This window comes from Perissodus microlepis, chromosome 1 (assembly GCF_051167445.1).
Source record: "Perissodus microlepis isolate ML-2025 ecotype Zambia chromosome 1, ASM5116744v1, whole genome shotgun sequence".
NCBI lineage: Eukaryota > Metazoa > Chordata > Actinopteri > Cichliformes > Cichlidae > Perissodus > Perissodus microlepis.
This window is the reverse complement of record NC_140461.1, coordinates 2,597,231-2,618,632: the sequence shown is the minus strand read 5'-3', so window position 1 is coordinate 2,618,632 and position 21,402 is coordinate 2,597,231. Positions and strand designations below refer to the sequence as shown.

The 21,402-nt window shown below is 44.6% G+C and overlaps 1 protein-coding gene across 9 annotated transcripts in view; it reads right to left on the bottom strand.

Annotated features, from left to right (window-relative positions):
• kifc3 (kinesin family member C3) overlaps positions 1-21,018 on the bottom strand; it is a 43,835-nt gene extending 22,817 nt beyond the window's left edge. For 3 of the 9 annotated variants that reach the window (XM_084926559.1, XM_084926575.1, XM_084926583.1), the window contains exon 1: positions 5,285-6,308. In XM_084926559.1, coding sequence (XP_084782685.1) covers positions 5,285-5,536 — 252 coding nt within the window. In that variant the 5' untranslated portion in view covers positions 5,537-6,308. Of the gene's footprint in view, positions 1-1,251; positions 1,538-1,589; positions 1,813-5,284; positions 6,311-20,801 lie in introns of those variants that run through there. The other 6 variants (XM_084926541.1, XM_084926551.1, XM_084926609.1 and 3 more) reach the window with 5 other exon arrangements.
• Positions 21,019-21,402: the final 384 nt, after the last annotated feature.

The window sequence follows — 21,402 nt, the reverse complement described above, 5'->3', positions numbered from 1 at the left end:
CTTTTGGCTCTAAAAAACAAATTCACAGTGAACCAAATTAGACGGGAAATAAAAATCCTTAATCTAAGATTCAGACGTGATTTTAAAATTCTTGGATTATTTTCTCTGAAGCAAAGTTTGTTATTAAACTGGACAAAAGCAGAAAGAAAATCTTCACATTTCCCAGCTTTTACACTGATCCTGTCATAACTGAGACAAAAAATGATAAACCTGTAATTTAACCCTCAGATTTCACCGTGCAGATACAGTTTCTGTCAACTGTAACCTCTGAATTACTTTCTATCCTCTTATGCTGCAAACGTTTACATCCTTAGAAAGAAATAAGCATGAAGGAGAAGGATGGCATCATCGGCTTCTCTTCAGTGTCACAGTAACAAAATGAGCATCCTGCTCCGTTTACCTCCTGGAGAGACTTTAAGAGCCGCCTCCTCCAAACTGGGTCAAATCTTTATGTTTCTCTTCCTGTACTCAGACTCAGATCTCATTATCATCATCATCATCACTACCCCACAAACACACATTCTACACAGGAAGTACATCTTTCATTTTTTCAAACCTGAAGCTGAGGCAGCTAAAAGGGAACCCGACGTTTAACAACACCATGTTAACCTGTGTTCACTGTGGTTAGCTGTGTGGTGAATTTTACCCTGCTGATGGGGACGTCTGTTCAGCCTGTTCTCCGTTGGCTGCACACACTCATCTTTAGAGCCAGTCTGCCCCACAGAGCAAAACTGCAGGGTCAAAGTTCAGACTATAACCTCTCAAATAATCTTACCATTTCCTACAACTGAACACAACAACAAAAACATCTTTGATGCCCTGAAATAATTTTGTATGTCTCACAAAGAGGATGGCATGATAAAGACATCTGTATCCAACCTGCTTTGTTTTGGCATCTAAACGCAGCCCTTTGAGTCCCTGTTCATCTGCATCTGTGAGCTCTTGGACAGAAAAGAGCAGAACAAACAAAATAAGAGTGTTTATCTGTTCCAGGCAGCAAGCTGAAGAACAGCAGGAAACATCTGGATGTTCTCTGTAAGCAGAGGCAGACTCCCTGCACAACCTTAGCTGCTGTTTCAGCTCACAGGTGTCTAAATGGGATTAAATAAAGCTTCAGACAACAGGCAGATAAATGAGTGACATCATCATCAGGACACTCGCTCGCACCTGCTCCGTCCCACAGACGCTTCACGTTTTTGACCCACTTATTTTTACAAACTGCTGAAGTCATTATGAAGAGGCTAAAAATACCTGGCAGTGGCTCCGCCTACACATGCTGCAAGGACACAATGCGTGAAAGCAGACGTGCGCTTCAATTAGGACAATCTACGGGTCCCTTGGTAAACGCTCCATGGACAGGAAGAGGTTTGTGGCGAGATAAAAAGCGTGAAAGCGAGGAGGAGAGGAACCAGATGAATGAGGATGAAGCTTTGTGCCACCGACGGCTCGTATTCAGGTCATGAAACACGAGCGTCTGCTCTGCATCAGGTTATAGCCAGACCTCCATGTCTGCTCAACATGTCCGCCTCCCCCTGCAGCGCCTCCATCCCTCCCCACCTCCCTCTCTGCACCATCCGCCCAGCTCTTACCTCCCTGCGGCCTCTCCATCCACATCATCATCGCTGCATCGCCCAGACTACTGCAGCTTCGCGCCGACACACAGCAGCAGGATCAGAGTCAAAGACACCCACCAACCCCCCTAACCACACACACACACACACACACACACACACACACACACACAGCTTCCTCCCTCCGTTTCCTTAGCAACAGCACAGCAGCATCACACCTCCTGTAGCCCCTCCTCCTCCTCGCTCCATCCCAGCAGCGGATGAATATTTCAGCCTCCACTGAAGCGAGAGCGGCTGCTCCTCCCCCACCTCAAATATTCAGCACTGTGTGTACTCGTATTACTCAGATTGTGGGGACGTGAAGTTTACAGTTAAGATGCGAGGACTCCACAATGCACAAGGTTGGCTTTACGTGAGGGGAAGGTGAGGGTTTCAGCTCAAGGACCCACTCAAAATTAAGAAAGAAAAAAAAAAAAAAAATCATGCTTTTAAGTTTCTTTTATTAAATGTATTAGATGAAGTTTGTCTAACTGATATCAAATTAGGTTTTTTTTTTTTTTTTAAGTCATTCGCATCTTAAACTGTAAAATCTTTACTTTTTTTTATTCCACTAACACATTACACATCCTCTTTGTGCCTTTCATAAAGTATAATCTTTGGGGAACTTTGCAGAATATGTTACACAAACTTCTGGGGAAATGAAGCTTGTCCTGTCCTGCAGGACGAGAGCTCACAGATTATACCATCAGAGGATGCTGATGAATATTTGGTTACATAACTGATGTGACCGACGCGCTCGACCCTGAATGCCGTCTCTCTATAAGGAGGCAGAGGATTTCATTTATATCATGTGATCGAATGTCCTGTGACAAACAAACAAACATCAGATTTAACTGGAAGCATGAAGCCTCTGAACATGATGAAAACCTGCATCAACAGGAGCCACTGGGACCCATCAGAGTGTTAGAGAGTTACGGGGAAAACATTTAAAAAGTGACCATATCTGAACAACACTCTGTGCCCGCCTGTCCCTGCACATTCAGACTACACAAATATGCCTCCTGGGGTTAATTATTACTTACAGTAAAGCAGGGAGACTAAAATAAACGCACACAGAGTTCGCATGTTCACAGGCAGTTCAAATCACATATTTGCTCCATGTTCTCTAGCGCCTCCCGAGGATGGGACAAAGAAGCTGAAGTGAAACCTGAGATCATCCTTACAGTCCGTCCTCCGGCTCAGACTCCACATCTGTTCATCCCGAGCTCATCATTCACATCCGTCTACACAAGTGCATTCAGTTTACACGACCAGCAGGTGGCGCTGTTTCTGACAGCCGACACATAAATGTGAACTCACAGGTTCATCACCTGTGAAATATTTCACACCAGCTGACCTGAGTGTAAAACAAGTGCACTTATAGTTTTTATAGCAGCAAACTTCACAGAAACCGCACAACACCACAAATCTGACAACATGCGTCACATCGGTCCATCACAAAATAAACTCCGCAGTAAAAGTTTGCCCTGCTATCATTTAATGGCTTTTTCCACAATCAAGTATTATCTGCGTTTGCATCAGAGCTCCACCAAGTCTGTGTCACTGACCGCGTAAACCCTGCTGAGCTGACCTCTCGTATCAGACAGGTGATTTTTAAGCCAATCAGAGAGCAGACTCACCTTTGCCTAACAACAGAACTCCCCGTAAAGTTTAACATTTAGTGACATTTTACTGCTGCAGTCAGATATGATAACTTTTACTGTGCAGCTGTAAACATTCCTCAGTCCGTCAGCAGGTTCAGGTAAAAACTGCTTAATCACAACTTTATGATTATTGAACAATAAAGGGTTGCCACGGAAAATAAAATTGCCCCGCTGTAAGTGAAAGTCACTCCACAGAAATCACACAAGTCCCGTCTGTGAATGCGTGTCAGCGCCTTCCGTTTGTGTACGTGTGCAACGAGTCGCTCATTACGAAAACTGAAGTCTTCACCAAGCAGTCGGCCGGGAGTCTAACTCGTACTTTAGCAGTGTTAGTGTAAGTGTTGTATAATCCCTCCGTGGGGTTTGAGCCATGTCTGTTTTACTGTTTGCAGGATTAATCAGGAAATGCAAAGATGAGCGAGACCTGACGCTTCAAAGAAAGGACTCGTTCAGTTTTGGTGCCTGCAGGGCCTCAGAGCCGGTGTTGTGCCAAAAAGTGATTTCCAATGTTTCTGTGTGTTTTTTCTGTGTAATATCTTAACATGTGTTTGTAAATAGACTTCACTGAACAGGGTTCACGAAGGGGTTAAATATAACATTTAAAAATGACCCGTTTTTCTTTATAACTCTGTGTTACTTACATTGTAACTAATCCAGTCCTTCTTGTCCACTTAAAATATGTTTACATAACTATTGTTATATTTGTTGCACTGTCAGCTGTCCTCTTGGCCAGATTACTCTTAAAAAAACAAATTTTTAATAACAACAAGATATTTTTTAACTGGATAAATAAAGGATATATAAAAGTGACTGCCAAATACTGATGCAGCTTCTACTTTGTTACAGGAATGTTGTTTGTGGCTCAAAATGACTTGATATCATTCATGAGGGACATGTTTCACATATTATAGTCCAACCAGTTATTTATAGCAGTTTAAATACAAGCAGTCAGTTTTTGGTAGACGACCATTTTTTTGGCACAACACCGGCACTCACAAATGAAGTCGCGTTAGATTCAAGCATCCTGTGCATCATGTTCTCCTCAGTGGATTTCAAATGTTTAACCTCTAACTGGTTAGCAGTGGCTGACTTTTCAAAATAAGAGCAGCTTGTTCACTAATAAAATACAAAAAAAAACAACAAAAAAACAAACAAACAAACAAAAAAAACAAAAAAAACAAAACACAATCACCAAAGCAGATTTCACAAACACCGAAATGTCGAGGACAAAAACACACCGAGCTCTCATAACTGCCGCTGTGATCATCATGGTTACAGTTTTAACAACATTTACTTCTTTGATTTAAAAATAATGACAATCATGTTTATGCGCCATCTTCCTGCACACAGTAGAAATACAAATTCCGTTTCTACTGTTGGCTCAGATTTTTTGTTTTATGATTTTTTAATTTTATTTTATTTTTTTTACTGTTAACAAATGTCGCATTCAGATTATAGACTGATCACGTTTTCATGGAAACAAAATCATAATTTAAAAAAGATTTACTTGTTTAAACGCAGTGTTATAATCTATTATATAACTAATTTGACCAAATTAAAGGTGTAAAAGCTTCAGGCTACAAATGGTCCAGCTGAAGTGAGGCCAACGATACTGAAATGAAGTAAAAATATTTCTACATGTAAACAAATCAGTCTAAAAACAATAATCAGTAAAATAAAGTACTTTAAGACCTTTGCAAAGATCCTGATGCTCATTTTTGTGAAGTCTCTCAGGCTGCACGTCACCCGTTTGGTAAACAAGGGTTCAACTTTACACTCAGAGGTGCAGCTTTACTGATCGAGCGCGTTTCAGATCAAATCAGGAGGTCAATCCTTAATAAGTGCAGACTCACACTCACCGAAAATGTAACTAAAAGTAACTAAAAGTTTGTATTTCCTTCTAAGATTAGGAGTGAGTCCCCCGTTTCCCAAACTTGTTTTAAAGTTTTTATGTTTTAATATTTTCAAGAATTGAAACCTCACGCTGCCTGAACCCGACCTCTTCCTCACCTGGACATGCCTCCTGCCGTTAGGGAGGTTGCGTATGCCCCCCCGCCTCCTCCTCCCCTCGGCTCTGCGGTTCATTGATCCATCCACTCGATCCCGGGGCCCGGACGTCCCCCAGCACCCGGCCCCGGCGCCCCCATCCTTCCGACGACCTTCCCGTCCCGCAGCCTCGGTGGACTGGCTTTGCTCCGGTTTGTTCCGGTTCTTAATCAGGTTGTGGAGCGTCAGAACCGCCAGGGTGCACAGGACATACATGACCCCCTCCCCCCCACCCCTCAGACTCTAGGGTGCTTCGGGTGGGTGTTTGGTTTCATCACAGGGTTGTTCCAGCCCAGGTGGGAGCTCACAGGCGTCTCGTTTGGGTCCCGCTGAGGTTGACGATCCTCGCTCTGAATGTTTCCTCTAAAAAGGATCAGCTGTTTAAATCCTGCTGTGTTTGTTCACCTCTGTCCCGAACCCCGCCCCGCCAACATCACACATTCACAGACGATAAAAAGCTTCTGAACCTTGTCCCGTCCTCCTCTCTGCTGTCACGCCAACGGTTATCAAGACAGGTAACCAGAGCCTGCAGCCGCCAGCTTCAGTTTCTCAGTGAAACTCAAGACTGTGCAAACGCCTCCTGCTCTGAAGCGAGGCTGCAGAGCCGTGCACCAAAAACAAAAATCCCCAGATAAGAGAAAAGTGATTCGAAGTGCAACATGGACGCAGAGCAAGATGCAAAGTTTCAGCAGAGTTTTCCCTGCAGTGACATTCTGACCTTGAGCTCCACTGCAAGAAAAAAAAACAAAGTTTGTTGTGCAGACCTGCAAGAAAAGCACGAATCCAGCTCCTGCGTGGAGTCCAAGAACTTCTCCTCACAGAGTTTGTGGATGAGCAGCAGGTGCAGCAAACTGCTTGCTCTGTGAATGGAACAGATTAGCACTGTGGCAGGTCGGGTTTTCACCTCCATCAGACTGAGTGGATCAGAGAAAGAGCTCGAGGGGCCTCCTCTCCTCTCCTCCCTCTCTCTCTGCCGTCCCGGGACCATCTGTTGTTATTGCTGCAGGATAAAACTGCAGAGGATCGGCGGTGACGTAACAGCACGACACTAAACGATGGATTTATGTTAATATCTTCAGGATAAGCTACGTGCCGGTTTTCACGTTTAATAACAGTCGGGATTACTTCCAGTTCTTTGATCACTGATCCGTTTGCAGTCATTGCTTAAACTGATCACAGCTCTGTAACTTTCACTTTACTGGAGCACTTTTATTCAATAAAGAGAGAGTAGAAATAAAGTAGAGTACAGTAAACATAACTGCAGCACACTGGTCATAAAGATCAGTAAAGGCTGATTTTTAGAGTGAGGAAAAGAATTTATTTTGGAAAGTGCTGTCCCAACTATAATTTTAGATGACAGAAGACTTATTTTGACAGCAGTGATGTTCTAGTTGGTAGAATAGTCCAGAAAAGTTTAATTTTGAAAAGACCGATGTCCAAGTATAATTTTAGATCAGAACAGGCTTTTATTTTAGTGACAGGGACAATCTGATTGACATTACATTCTCATTCTGAATGTGCAGATTGGAAAATCATAGAAGGCTTTAATTGTGGGAACAACGACCTGCTGATTGGGAAAGTAGATGAGGCACAAAGGCTTTTATTTTGGTAAAGTGAAGGGTTTTAGGGTCAGAGTGACCTCGTTCTTTCATGTCGTGAGGATCTCGACCACCTCTCCTAAATATGTGCCATACGTGACATATGTGACAGAGCCGGGCATGCTGGGACTTTGACCCAGTGGGAGCTGACGGTCTGAATCACAGCCAGCCAATCCTGATGCTCGCCTCTGATTGGTTGCAGACCTCACTGCATATAGCAGCGATCCATCCTGCAGCTCACTGTAAACAGAGCCGGGACCTTTTCTGGAAACGTTCCTGCAAGAACAAAAGGGGGGCATTTCCGGTCCACTGACCCCTTTCAGGGCGCTAATGAGGGGAGGGCGGGGCTGCGGTCCAAACTCAGGGTCACACGTTAAAAAACCTCACGAGGAAGACCCAGGGGTCATCGAGATCTCAGAGAGTTTTAAGAGTTCCTGCAGAAGTTCAATGAGCCAAGGAGGACTTTAGTTTTAATTTCTAACTGTCCAAACGTGCTCCTCAGACACGCAGCAGTTTATTCTACAGCTGATGGTAAACAAAGAATGAGGGCTTGACTCAAACCCTGGATTTCAGGGCTCTGTGCTAATGAGGCAGCCTGGGAAAACATGCACTCTTAAATTCCATCCTGACATTTAATTGTAAATTTAGATGAAACCCACTCAGATTTAACACATTTTTATTCGCTTCGTTACTTTCACAACTTTTTTTCTTGTAACCCGTAGTTTTATTTTAAACTCACAGCGGCTCCAAAACAATATTCTGGCGAGTGTTAGTTAGAAAATCAGCAGATTTTCATTCTTGTTTGTTTGTAGTTTTTAATCTCAGACTTACAAAACCTCTGAACTGATTTATTATTATACCCAAAACGACTCTAATACAGAATTTAATAGCTGCTCTGTTTTAATTCAATTTTATTTACACAGCGCCAAATCACAACAACAGTCGCCTCAAGGTGCTTTATATTGTACAGTAGACTAGGGCTGATCGATATAACGATATATATCGGATGACGATATAAAAACGTCTATCGTTTGTTTCGTGGTGTCGCAAAATAAACTGTTTACGGCAATATTTTTTCATGTTTTGATGGTCGCTGTAGAGGCTATATTAATTTATTAAAGTTCTCTTTCTCTTATATTTAATATAACCACACTACGGATGGACAAGCACCTGTTTTTATGTGTTGTCGTTAGCAACAATGACGGTAACACCATCGCGTGTCCGCTTGTTTATTTTCCACATAAACCTTTCACAATAAAGCTCAAGATCCTGTTGAGACTTTTCAAAATAAACTGCATACTCTTTCACGTGATTCAGAGTATTTACGGATGAGAAGCAAAAAAGAGCCGCCAGGTGCTAAAAAATAAACCTTAGACTCAAACGTTAGAACAGGCTTTTCCCCGCAGCACGCCGTGTAATAAATACTCAAAGAAAACGGCAGCTGTTACAACTGATGTCTAAAAATTTATATTTTAATGCATTGGTTAAAACACTCAACTCCAGGTACACGACGCCCAGCTGGAAACACTTCATGCAAGTCGAGCTGCCCGAGAGTCACAGAATTTACAGAAAGTGTTAAATTTTTGTGATTTATATCGTTATCGGGACGATAGATGTCTTATATCGGGATATGAGATTTTGGTCATATCGCACAGCCCTACAATAATACATACAGAGAAAGGCCAACAATCATATGACCCCCTATGAGCAAGCACTTTGGTGACAATGGGAAGGAAAAGCTCCCTGACCTGAGCTGTTCGGCGTGTCCTTTCACCAATCACTGAGCTCCGCAGTAAATCAGAACAAACTGCCGCTCCGTCAGCAGACACTTGTAACTCCTGTTTGAAAGCCAGTTTTTATTCTCTGGCTTTAAACCAGGCTGACTGCTTTTATCGGCGTCTTCTTTTATGTATATTTATTGTGATTTAATTGTGCTCAAACTGGGACTCTGTGTTAGAGATGAGCGGATTTTCCTTTAGCTGTTTTCTCTAAACTTCATTCAGAGCCTGAGGGAGAAAACGATGTGTCACAGAAACAGGAGAAAACTACAGAACGAGATCCCGGCCTCGCGCCTCCAGCGCTCCTCTGAAACCACTTCCTGTTCTTGAGGTGACCTGAACGTGCCATCAAACAATAACTGATCAAATCAGAGGTATAAAGTCTTCCAGAGAAACCGGGCTGTGGCGAGTTAATGACCCCAACACGGAGATGAGTGTCAGTTATCAGATCGGACTCTCCTTTATTATCACACACACACACACACACACACACACGATAAGATGTTTACACACCAAACTGCTGCAACATGATCAGCTGATTAGATAAACGTGGATAAATAATCCGGTGTTTCATTCTCACACCCTCCCTCCACATCAACCTCAGACGTAATGTTTATATCAAGTAAATCACAGAGGAATGTTTTACAGATAACAGCGAGGTCAGAGTGAAAGGATTCACGCATGTAGTTACTGTGTTTGTCCTGTGGGGGGCAGTGCAGGCATGCGTTCATGTCTCAGGTGTGTCGGTGACTGTAAGAGGCTCAGACCTGCTGCAGATTACTGGAAACCTGCTGTTTTTATTTAAGCTTTTTCCTTTGGAGGCTCATCTGCCCGTCACAGACTTTCTAAATTCAGCTTAAAATAATAAAGTTTGTTTGTTTTTTTGTTTTTTGGGACGTTTAGTTTGATATTTTCTTGAAGACATCAGATGAAACCTCCCAGTTAGTATTTAAAGGAAGACATTTGTGTGACAACTTTGAAGAACATCTGTCCAGAAATCACAGAGTAATCCTAACAAACACAGCTGAACCAATCACATCAATCCTTCAGCAAAGTTTTTTTTAATAAATGGTTTATGGGCTTCATTCTGAAACCAGTTCAACACATCCAGGATATTTTTCCTTATCGGGCTTATCGGCCGGAGAAGTCTGACCCAGAAATATCAGTTCAGCTCTGAGAGGCGGACTTTCCACAAACAGATTCACTGACGAAGTCTCAGGATTAGAAACTATGAAGAGAATAAACACCGCACAGCTGCTGCAGACTGAGAGGACAGAGCTGCGTGAAGAAGAAAAAGACGATATAAACAGTTTATTTAAAGAAAAGACGGAAAGCAAACCAAAAAAAACTTGACTCTGAAGATAACGGCCGTCCCGCCATCACAGCTCTGTCATTAAGCAGTGGGAGGATCTGAATGCTGAGCAGTTACATATCGTCTCAAATTAACCTTAGACGTGTGCAGGACGCTCAGCTTTGCTCCTTTTTAAATCTTATTAAAGCTTTAAAGCAACAAAAGCAGGACCAAAGCGACCTTAAACACAACGTACAGGTTGGTCTGCAGCGGCGGTGATCACGACGGTAAGAGGGGTTAACCCCGAAGTTACCGGGATGAGCCTCGGTTCATGATGGAGACCCGGAGCTGGTAACGGTTCTGTTGTTGTCACCGAGCGCGCGCGCTCTCATTTATGATTTATTCATGTGTCAGGAATCAGACACGTTTCAGGAAAACCAGAGAAACCAGCACATGAACTGCACTTGGAGGCCGATTTCTACTCATGTAGTCCTGACTTCCTGTCTCCCTCCACCCTCCGTCTTCATCCCACCTTTTTGCTCTTTTCACCACTGCAGCAGCACTTAGAGGGGGGAGGGGGGCGGCTGGGCTTGGTGGTTTACGCCCTCTTCTGCTCTGAGCTATTTCAGGAGGAAATTACAGAGAGATCAGCCGGGTGGAAACACACAGAGTCTGAGTAACAGAGCCGTGACATCAACCAGCTGAAAAAAAGGAAAACAGGAGAGGGAAGGAAAGAGCTGACAGAGAAGGAAACAACTCAGCAACGAGGAGGAGGAGGAGGAGGAGGAGTTTCTCCTCAGCTCCAAACCTCAGACTAAACTCCATGTTTCCTGCTTCAAACACTTCAACCCTCAGAGACGCAGAGCAGCAGATTTTTATGACAGTAAAGGACGTTTTGTTCTGCAGTGACTTCAGCACATTTTAGTAAAGCTTCACCTTCACACTCTGAACATTTTCAGACTGTCGTTGGTTTGTTCTTGTCACAATCTCATCTTCATCATCAGTGTGATGGATCCATCAGTCTGAATTAACAGTGTTGGTGTCCCAGATGTTTCATTTGTTTTCTGATGAACTTGATGACGTGCATTCTGGGTAAGCTGGAGGCTCTTATCAGCATGTGAGACAGCTGTCAGCTCGGCGCACGCGCGAGGTCTCCTGACTAAACGCCAGGATCGTCCTCCAGCTGAGAATCTGTCTGTATTTGAACTGAACGCTGCTGCACATGCGCTGCACAACGACACGGACGGATCAGGCTGATCAAACACATTTTATTTGACACCGAGTCCCCACAACATCCTTAAAACGAGTTTGTGTTCATGCACAAACACTCGTGCTGCTTGAACTGATTCTGGTATGTAAACAGCGGGGAGGGGGAGGGGGGGGGGGGGTCACTGAACTACTGTTTCTGGATCAGAACCTGTTTTTAACAATGACTTCATCTCAGTCATGTTTTCTTCTCCAGAGGACAAAAATCAAACAGCACTAAAAGGTTAAGCTCACCACAGACGCTCCTCTCACACGGGCAGAACAACTGAAATATTTAATATGAAACAATTAATCCCACAGCCCACGTCCTCACAGAGAGACGAGACTTTGGAACGATGTTCAGACTGTTCGTAACAGAATCACAGCTGAAGCGACAGCCGGCAGCTCTCGCTTCTGTGAGACTCGTCAGGCCCGCGTTTGACACTCAGCAGCGAGCTTTCTGATTTCTGAGGATGGATGAAGGTAGGCCGGGAACAGGACCAGGATACGTGGCGTCGGCTCCTTTCTCACCGGAGCCCCTGTTCCTGATTTTTATTTTGATTATCAGAGGAAGACAAAGCCGGATATAACAGGCTAGAAGTCATTGAAGACAGGCAGGAGCATGCAGACCCCCGACAGAGGAGTTTCTGATTTGGCCATCCCTTTTAGGCGGCTCTGAGACCGCTTTAACTAGGGCTGGGTTTAAAAAAACAACCTCTATTTTAGCTTGAATAACGCAATATCGATAAATTAAATCCTGAATCGATTCCTAAATATAAATGAATTTTGCCAGAAACGCCAGAATCTCAGTTTAAGCTCACAGAACTATTTCAACAGCTGCCAAACAGCTAAAACAGTAAATGAGAGCAGAAAGATGTAAACACAGAGCGTGGATCGTTCACCCGACGGCACAAATTAGAATATTTCTGACTGTGTCGAATCGATTATAGAAATCCGTGACGATGCCCAGCTCTGTCTTTGATCTAAAGCAATCGTTTCTTACTGCATCGCTTCTGCGATGGTTCAGTTTCATCTCATCAGGCCTGAAACTTTTAGCTGGAGTATTTAAGCTGCCGTCAAAAAACAAAAATGACTCAAATCTCCCACAAACCACCTGCTGCGCTTTAAAGTCCAAACACCAGCAAAACAAATCGTCACACTTAAATAAAAAAAATAACATCTGGATCAAATATCACTGTTAAAATAGTGTGTGTGTGTGTGTGTGTGTTTCCTGTCATTGTTTTCAGTCAATAAATCCGTGCTGGGTTCAGCAGCTCTGCAGGGCCGACATGAAGCCACTCGCTTTCTGTTTTATTGGAATCCCGCTGAGCAGGAAATGAAGTCCCCAGACCCAATCACACGTACAGCAGAGATGCCCCGAGGCATTATGGGAGATCTGACTCAGCTGCTCCGCCTGCTGGACTCAGCCCGGCTACAGTCGTCTGGTTTTAATCACACGCGTTACATAACACAGTCACATCTGTATACACATCTTTGTGAGGACTGCCGCTGACATAATTCTCAGGCCTCGTGGCTGATCTCCTTAGGGGGACCCAGCATCCAAAAACAAGTCCTGCAGAGTGAAGCCATGACTTCATTTACTGAGACGTTAGCAACATTTTCAACTGTGAATAACAAACAAATACAAACTCAAAGACTGAAAGAAAGTACAAATGTCTCTCAGATTCTCAGTTTTTCAAAATAAACTGTTTAAACTTTGCAGTACAAAAACTCAAGTTGCTGAATTTGACAGTGTGCACTTTGCAAACCAGCAGTAGGAGAGTGGCTCTGGCTCAGGATGTCAAACAGATCATTGACCAATCAGAAGGCTGGTGGATGATCCCTCCAGTCTGCATGTTGAAGCATTCACAGGCAGGACATAGGGCTGTTCGATATGACGATATGAAAACGTCTATCGTTTCATATTATACGCTACCGTTTGTTTCGTGGTGTCACAAAATAAACTGTTTACAGAATATTGCTTCATGGTTTTGATGGTCACTGTAGCGGCTGTGTTCATTTCTTAAAGTTCACTCTTTCTGTAAGATTTAAATAACCACATTACAGACGGACAAGCAACTGTTTTTACGCGTTGTCGTTAGCAACAATGACAGTAAAACTATCGTGTGGCTCCGGAGTCCGCTTGTTTATTTTCCATATAAACCCTTCACAATTAGGGCTGCCACAAACGATTATTTTTTATAGTCAACTAGTCACCGATTATTTTTGCGATTAATCGACTAATCACATCATGCATCCATTGGATGTACAGCTTATTGCACCAGCAGCATCTGCTCTTATATAACCATCATTAGCTTACAGCTTTAAGTGTTTCAGGTATGTGCTAACTAAAAATAAAGACAAGATGATAGTTTATTAAATTTTAATGAAATCTGCAGATTGTTTTGGTGAAGTTTAATAAACTCCTTGCTATCTAAAATATAACAGGACACCGGAGTATATTCTCCAGCATCTCACACTTCTGATAATCAGCTGTCTGCTTGACGTTTATTCAGCTGTGTAAAAACTATAACTTTAATCTCAGCCAAACCGATTTACTCAGGAACAAATAAAATACTAAAAAAAGCCAAACAATAACATTTTTAAGTTATCTAAGTGACTTATATATGTTTAACCTGAGTAGCGAAAGACGGCGGTGGGTTTGAAAACGATTTGCCGGGAGTCCGGTGTTCTCACGGCTCTAGTGAGCCTTGCCCCCGGCTAGCTATCGAGCTAGTGGGTAACAGACGTCTCCGAAAACGTCGGAGCGCTTTTGAAAATATGTGGTGTCTTGATAAACTGAGCAGATATTTGAGGTTTACACAGCTACATTCTCGCTTGAAAATATGTTAAATGTTTATTTTGTGACCCAGAAAGAATAATAAGAGTAACATTAAAACTAACTAGCTGCCGCCATTGTTGGAAACTGAGCTGGGCTGCGCTATGAATTCTGGGACAGAGCTGCTACTTCTTCTTCTTCGGGGTTTAACGGCAGCTGGCATCCTTGTACATGCAGTGCTGCCATCTTCTGTTTCAGTCCGTTATTACACTCTTAAATCCTACTACTTATTCCTGCGTCTTTTGGGATCTTACAAAGCTTCAAACGACGCGTCGACTATTAAATCAGTCGTTGACGACTTTGATAGTCGACATAATCGTGACTAGTCGACTAATCGTGGCAGCCCCATTCACAATAAAGCTCAAGATCCTGTTGAGACTTTTCAAAATAAACTGAAATGACGGAAAAATACATTATTCTCAATCATCAAATTTCAGAATATGCATCAAACAAATGACCTCAAATACAAACATGACGTAACTATAAATAGCGCTTACAGTCACCACGTGGATGCACGCACAGAGAATCCCAGCATAGCCAGTGAAGACGAGGCAGAACCAGGTAGCTCCAAACAGAAGGACCAGTCAAAGCAAATCGAGGACCTTATTCCTAAACGAGGGGCTGCCTCTGTAGCATGGACATGGTTTGATTATGAAACGTCTGACACAGACCAGAAAACTGTACTCTGTAAATTACGCTGCAAACCGGCCCCCACCACAGACTCAAACACGACGAACCTCTTCAACCACCGACGCAAGAATCACGTGAAAGAGTTTGTAGAGAGTTTACGGATGAGAAGCAAAAAAGAGCCGTCAGGTGCTCCAAATAAACCTTAGACTCAAACGTTAAAACGGGCGTTTCCCCGACGCACAGCGTGTAATAAATACAAAGAAAATGACGGCTGTTACAACTTATGTCTAAAAATGTATTGCTGTAGGCATCAGACAAAACACTCGACTCCAGGTACACGACGCACAGCTGAAAACACTTCACACAGGTCGAGTTGCCCGAGATCCACGGAATTTACCGAAAATGTAAAATTTGTGTGATATATATCGTTATCGGGATAAGAAGTGTTTATATTGGGATATGAGATTTTGGTCATATCGCAGAGCAAGACACCCCAATGCATACATCAGAGTGATGGAGTCACATAAAGTTAGAAATGACAAGAAAAAAAACAAAACAACTACTAGTCAAAGGAGCTTGCAAAGAAAAGCGTCTGGACTTCTTTAAGTTACTTGAAGACGTTTCACCTCTCATCCGAGAAGCTTCTTCAGTTCTAAGGTCAAATGGTGGAGAGTCCCAGATATAAACCTAGTGGGAGTATCCCCCCACAGAGGGACAAAAGGACCCCCTGATGATCCTCTAATCGCCTGAGCCAAGGTGTGAAACTGGGTGTGGGTCCCAATCAGCCAGAGTTTCGGGTGTGTTCATTGTGAAACCTGGCCCCACCTTATCATGCGAATTCCTGAGGTCAGATGGCCCAGGATGTGAGTGGGCGTTAAGGCGTCTGGGAAGGGATCTCAAAACTGGATTATAGATGGCAGAGAGTTGGTGTCGTAAACCCCCGCCTCTGTTCAAAGATGGTCGCTCACAGTGGACATAGATGGCTTCTTTCACTCCTCTTTCAAACCAGAAGTGGATTCCTTCACTGCGCACATTAACGCTGTGGATAAAAACATCAAGTTCACCAGGGAAGACACAAAGGACAACTGTTTGCCTTTCCTGGACTGTGCTGTGCACATTGAAGAGAACGGCAAACTCAACATCGAAGTTTACCGGAAGCCCACACACACGGACCAGTACCTCCTCTTTGACTCCCATCACCCTTTGGAACACAAACTTGGAGTAATTAGGACCCTACACCACCGGGCAGAACATGTTCCCTCTAAGCCTGAAGGAAAAAAGAAGGAACACACACATGTAAAGGAAGCACTCAAAACGTGCGGCTATCCTAAATGGGCGTTCTTAAAGTCAGCAAAGAGGCACAGAAAAGAAGACCAGACACCAGCGAGGGAGGATAAGAAGGACAGACGCAACAACATTGTCATCCCCTATGTAGCCGGTGTATCAGAAAAACTTAGGAGAGTTTTCTCCAAGCATGACATCCCGGTGCATTTCAGACCCAGCAACACGCTCAGACAAAAACTGGTTCACCCGAAAGACAAAACGCCAAAACACAGACTTAACAATGTGGTGTATGCTGTACAGTGCAGCGAGGAATGCCCAGACCTCTACATTGGAGAGACCAAACAGCCACTTCACAAGCGCATGGCACAACATAGAAGAGCCACCTCCACAGGACAAGACTCAGCAGTCCATCTGCATCTTAAGGATAAAGGACACTCTTTCGAGGATGCCAATGTTCACATTTTGGACAGAGAGGACAGATGGTTTGAAAGAGGAGTGAAAGAAGCCATCTATGTCCACTGTGAGCGACCATCTTTGAACAGAGGCGGGGCTTTACGACACCAACTCTCTGCCATCTATAATCCAGTTTTGAGATCCCTTCCCAGACGCCTTAACGCCCACTCACATCCTGGGCCATCTGACCTCAGGAATTCGCATGATAAGGTGGGGCCAGGTTTCACAATGAACACACCCGAAACTCTGGCTGATTGGGACCCACACCCAGTTTCACACCTTGGCTCAGGCGATTAGAGGATCATCAGGGGGTCCTTTTGTCCCTCTGTGGGGGGATACTCCCACTAGGTTTATATCTGGGACTCTCCACCATTTGACCTTAGAACTTAGATCTTAGACGCTTTGCAAGCTCCTTTGACTACGATGACCTGGATGACTGAGAACCTTCACAGACAAAACAACTACTACTAAATTTTTGAATCTGGGTTCCGTCTTATATGGGCCACTAATCAGAAGGTCGGTGGTTCGATCCCAGGCTGCCTCCTAGCTGCATGCCAAAAATCCTTGGGCAAGATACTAACCCCATGTTTGCCTACTGGTGGTGGTCAGAGGGCCCGGTGGCGCCAGTGTCCGGCAGCCTCGCCTCTGTCAGTGCGCCCCAGGGTGGCTGTGGCTACAACGTAGCTTGCCATTGCCAGTGTGTGAATGTGTGTGTGAATGGGTGAATGACTGAATGTAGTGTAAAGCGCTTTGGGGTCCTTAGGGACTGAGTAAAGCGCTATACAAATGCAGGCCATTTACCATTTGCCCAACAAAAAGTCCTCAAAATGTCTCAAATTTATTCAAGTCCCCACTAAGACACACAAACAAGAGGGGGAGTGTGTGAGTGCACACACTCCCCCTCTCATGCTGGGTTCAGTCTCTCAGCGTGAAGTCAAGATGACATAATAACTATCGTCATCATCATCATCATCATACTTGAAAAGGACCACACCCTCCCTGCAGGCCCGCGGCCATCTCACAGCAGCGTCACGTCTGACGAGTAAATCGAGTCCACGAACAAGTCAAACGGCAGTAAATTAAATTTCCTCACACAACAGAAAAGCTCGTGCTGCCTTCACGACTCCTCTGTGATCTCTGGTGTCAGAAATCAGATTTAGAATCAAACCGAAGCAGTGACAGCAGAAACCAATTGAAAGAGACCAAACAGGAGCAAACGTGAGCTTTCATTTAAGTCATCTTCCTGATAAAGCAGATGTGCTAACAGCTGCTGAGACGAGGCGTTCGCTGGTATCCGGTTTAACTGAGCATCACACTAGCTCTGACTCCAGCTGTTCAGCTTTACAGAAAACAGCTTCAGCCGCTCGGCTCATTAAAGGTTAACCGGCTGTTTGCTGAGTTCAGAGTCTGAAGTGTAAAATCACTGCTGACCTGCCAACATGTTCACTGATACATCTGCAGCTCCCGCCTTTATCCCGCTACCCCAAAAAGACTACGTCTGACCACCTCCTCTGTGCCCTCAATGACGACTTTTGACACCTCTGTGTATATCAATAAAGTTGTGCTTTGACCATTAGAATCGTTTCCAGGTGTTTTGACGGGTAGCTGCACGGGCAGAGCTCACCGTCACCAACTTCTGATGCACGCCCAATCATTTCGTCCTGTAAGCAGCCTGAAATATGAAAGACACTACTAGACTTTCAAGGGGTAAAGAGTTCATATAACCACAAGCTGTGAGACCGGGCGAGTTCAGGCAACAAAGTAAAACATAAAAACAGATTTAAGAAGGAAAATGAAGAGCTCTTTTTTTGGCTCTGACGGGCGCCGTTAAAGGATCCACGCAGAGACGGTCGCTCTGAAACGTGGAAGTTAGGCTGATGCAGGAAGTCGACGTAAACACACGTGAGCCTGCAGAGGCCGTCCTGGGAACGGTGCAGTAAACAAGGTGTAACTCCCTGTTACCTGGAAGCTACAAAACCCAACAAAGCTTTGTGGTCACTCTTGTCTGAATTGTGGCAGCACAGTGACGCAGCACACCTGGCGAAGCTTTCACAATCGACCTTTTGTAGGCCACGCTTCGGTCGTAGCCGGCTGGATAAAAGCGGTGCTGTGTGTACGCCGCAGACTAAAAACACGTCACGTCAGACGTGACGGGGAATCGAACACTAAGAACAGAAAAACACAGTTTTCTGAAGAACGCGTGCTGAAAGACGCCCGACAACAAAACGGTTTAATTTTTGTTCCTTTTCCTGCTTTTATGTGAAATATTTGGAGCTGTTGGTGAAATCAAAAGAGACCGGTCATAGTCGGGCTCCTGTGGTGACACTGTGTGGGTTTCCTGCTTCTCCTGCTCTCATGTTAAAGGACATTTTCTCAGTTATCACAGGAGAAACCGGAAAGCTCCAGAGAGAGAAAGAAGCTCCGAACTCTGGAAACCTGGAAGTTTAAGGGTTAAAGAAGGAGTCTGTCCACGTCAGTGAAGTGTGACGAGGCTTCTTCGGAGAGGAGACTGTATTTATAGAAGGTTTTGTGCTGCGGTGGTCAGCGTGCGCAGACACACCCTGCAGGCCAACCTCCTCCATCACTGCTGCAGGAACAGGAAGCGTCTGACTCCAGAGGAAAAACTTCAGCAGCTTCTCGTGCAGCTCGCTTCAGGCCTCACATGCTCGCCATCTGCTCGCTCAGTCGCTGACACACACACACACACACACACACACACACACACCTTTCTTCTTCCTCTCAGCTGAAAAGTTTCAGCTGAGCTGAGCTCTCAGCCCGATAGTGAATGTTTGACTTCAGGTTTAAACAGTTTATTCAGCTGAAAGAAACCCACAAAAGACCAGGAAGCAAGACCAACACGCTGCAGCAACTCCTGCAACCAATGCAACCACGGCAACCAAAGCAACAACAGCAACAACAGCAACGACCACAGAGTGGTAACAGTCAGCTGACTCGGCGTTTACAGGTGCTCAGATGTGAAAACGTGACACCTTTATTGGTTCTGCTTTCTAAGATTTAACTGTGAACATCAATGATGAAGATCCAGAACATTTTTCATTGATGCGTCTCAGCAAAAACGATAATCGATCATTTTTAACAGAAGTCAGAAGACTCATGCTCTCCAGAAATAAATGTAAATAGATCACCATCCCACCCCAGGCTGACCTGATGGTCCTAAACGTGAGGTTGTAGGTCTACTGTTCTCCTCAGAAGTTCTTTAAACTCGTCACTATATTTAAAAATTAATTAAAGATGGATGTTGTTCTGACTTATGACCATTTTGCTCGTTCTTTTATCTGATATCCATCAATAACTGGAGCAAGAAGGCAAATTTATTCCCTCCGTCTGTAAACTGGCTTAAATGTGACTGTTTCTCCTGCTGCTGTTTAAATGCAACTTTCAGTAAATAAACTCCTGGCTGTTCCTCCTCCGCTCTGCAGAGCTGCTGCTCAAGGACACGAAACCACAGCAACGATAAACCGAGCCAAATATTCATTTTTATTTTTCTGCTCCGATTATCGTTTAGATCAAGTTTGAAAATAAGTTTAAGATCTTTGAAGGAGAAAATCCAGATATTTGTTCTCCTGCATCTCTCCCTCTTCAGCGTTTGTACACTCACAGACTAAACCTGCGATCTGCTGATCAAAGCTAACAGCAGGGCAGACGATTAATCGATGAGTCGATGAGGTGGACACCGTCTGTGTCGTTTCCACGAGCATGCATCTGCTGCCACTCTGAGAATAAACTCTAAAAACAAACCGGACGCGAAGCAGAAGTTTTCTGTGATGTGGACAAAGTGTCCGAGAACACGTGCTTGCAAATATTTCACTTTTCTGACTTTTTACTGAAACTCCGATGAGCTGAAAACTTGTTTTCCCAGCAGTGAAGCAGAGATCTGCTGCTTTCTGCTCCTGTGAGGTAAAGAAGCTGCTGCTGAGAGAAACTTGGTCATCTGCTGATGGTGAAGCTGAGCTCTGATCAGCGGGATTGCGTAAACGCAGGTTTCGGACCTCTGTGCTGCAGGCCAAACTGAACCCCTGCCATCGATCAGGGCATGAACTGATGGAGCGGTATTGACAGCCGGCGGGCCTGTCGTCATCATCACCATGGAAACTAACACGTGGAGAGCTGGCCAGGTGAGGCCGCGGGGCTTTTGTCCGCGTAAAAACCGCTGAGAAAGAAAAGAGCTTTGAAGCGGTGGAAGCTGCTGGACGGCCGGATGAAAAGAGGCAGAGAGCCGCGGGGAGGCGGGCCGAGCCGGGCCAGACCCGGGTCATGTGAAGGACAGCACCCAGAACCCAGACTCTGAACAGCTGACAGCCCGACAGAAGGAAAAGTTTAGAGGAAGCAGCCTTCTCCTTACCTCCCGGTCCCGAGCAGCGCCTCCTCTCCCTCCTTCTCCTCGTCCTCCTCTTCTCCCGCTCCTTCCTCGCAGTGAAGTCCTCTGCAGACTCGGACAGACTCTCCAGCAACCAGACGCGGATTCAAAGTGAAACCTGCGGAACTCCGAGGCCCCGAATCCGTGTGCGCCTCCTGCCCTGCGCCGCTGGAAACTCCGGACTGCCTGCTTGACGCTGCTGCCTTCACGGACTGTGGGATATGCGATGACTCTGTGGTTGCGTGTGTGTTTGAGCGCGCATGGGCGGAGTGGAAAAAAATGGCACTTTTATAGACGGAGGGCGGGTCTGACTGAGAGACTGTCAGTGAAAAACATCAGGCTAAGATCTGACACACATACGTCATCAGCTCAGATTAGCTCTTTAAAATTTAGATTTTTCTTTATTTCATGATTATTCTTTTTTGGCCTCTCAGCTGAGGTTCAGCATCACACTGTGAGGGTGATGTTTGATACAGCTGAGAGGTTTTCTAAAACATCAGCATGACCCGCACATGTGTCAGTATGTATCACTGCAAAGAGTCAAACAGGTGACAACATGTCAGTAATATGACTGATACAGATATCT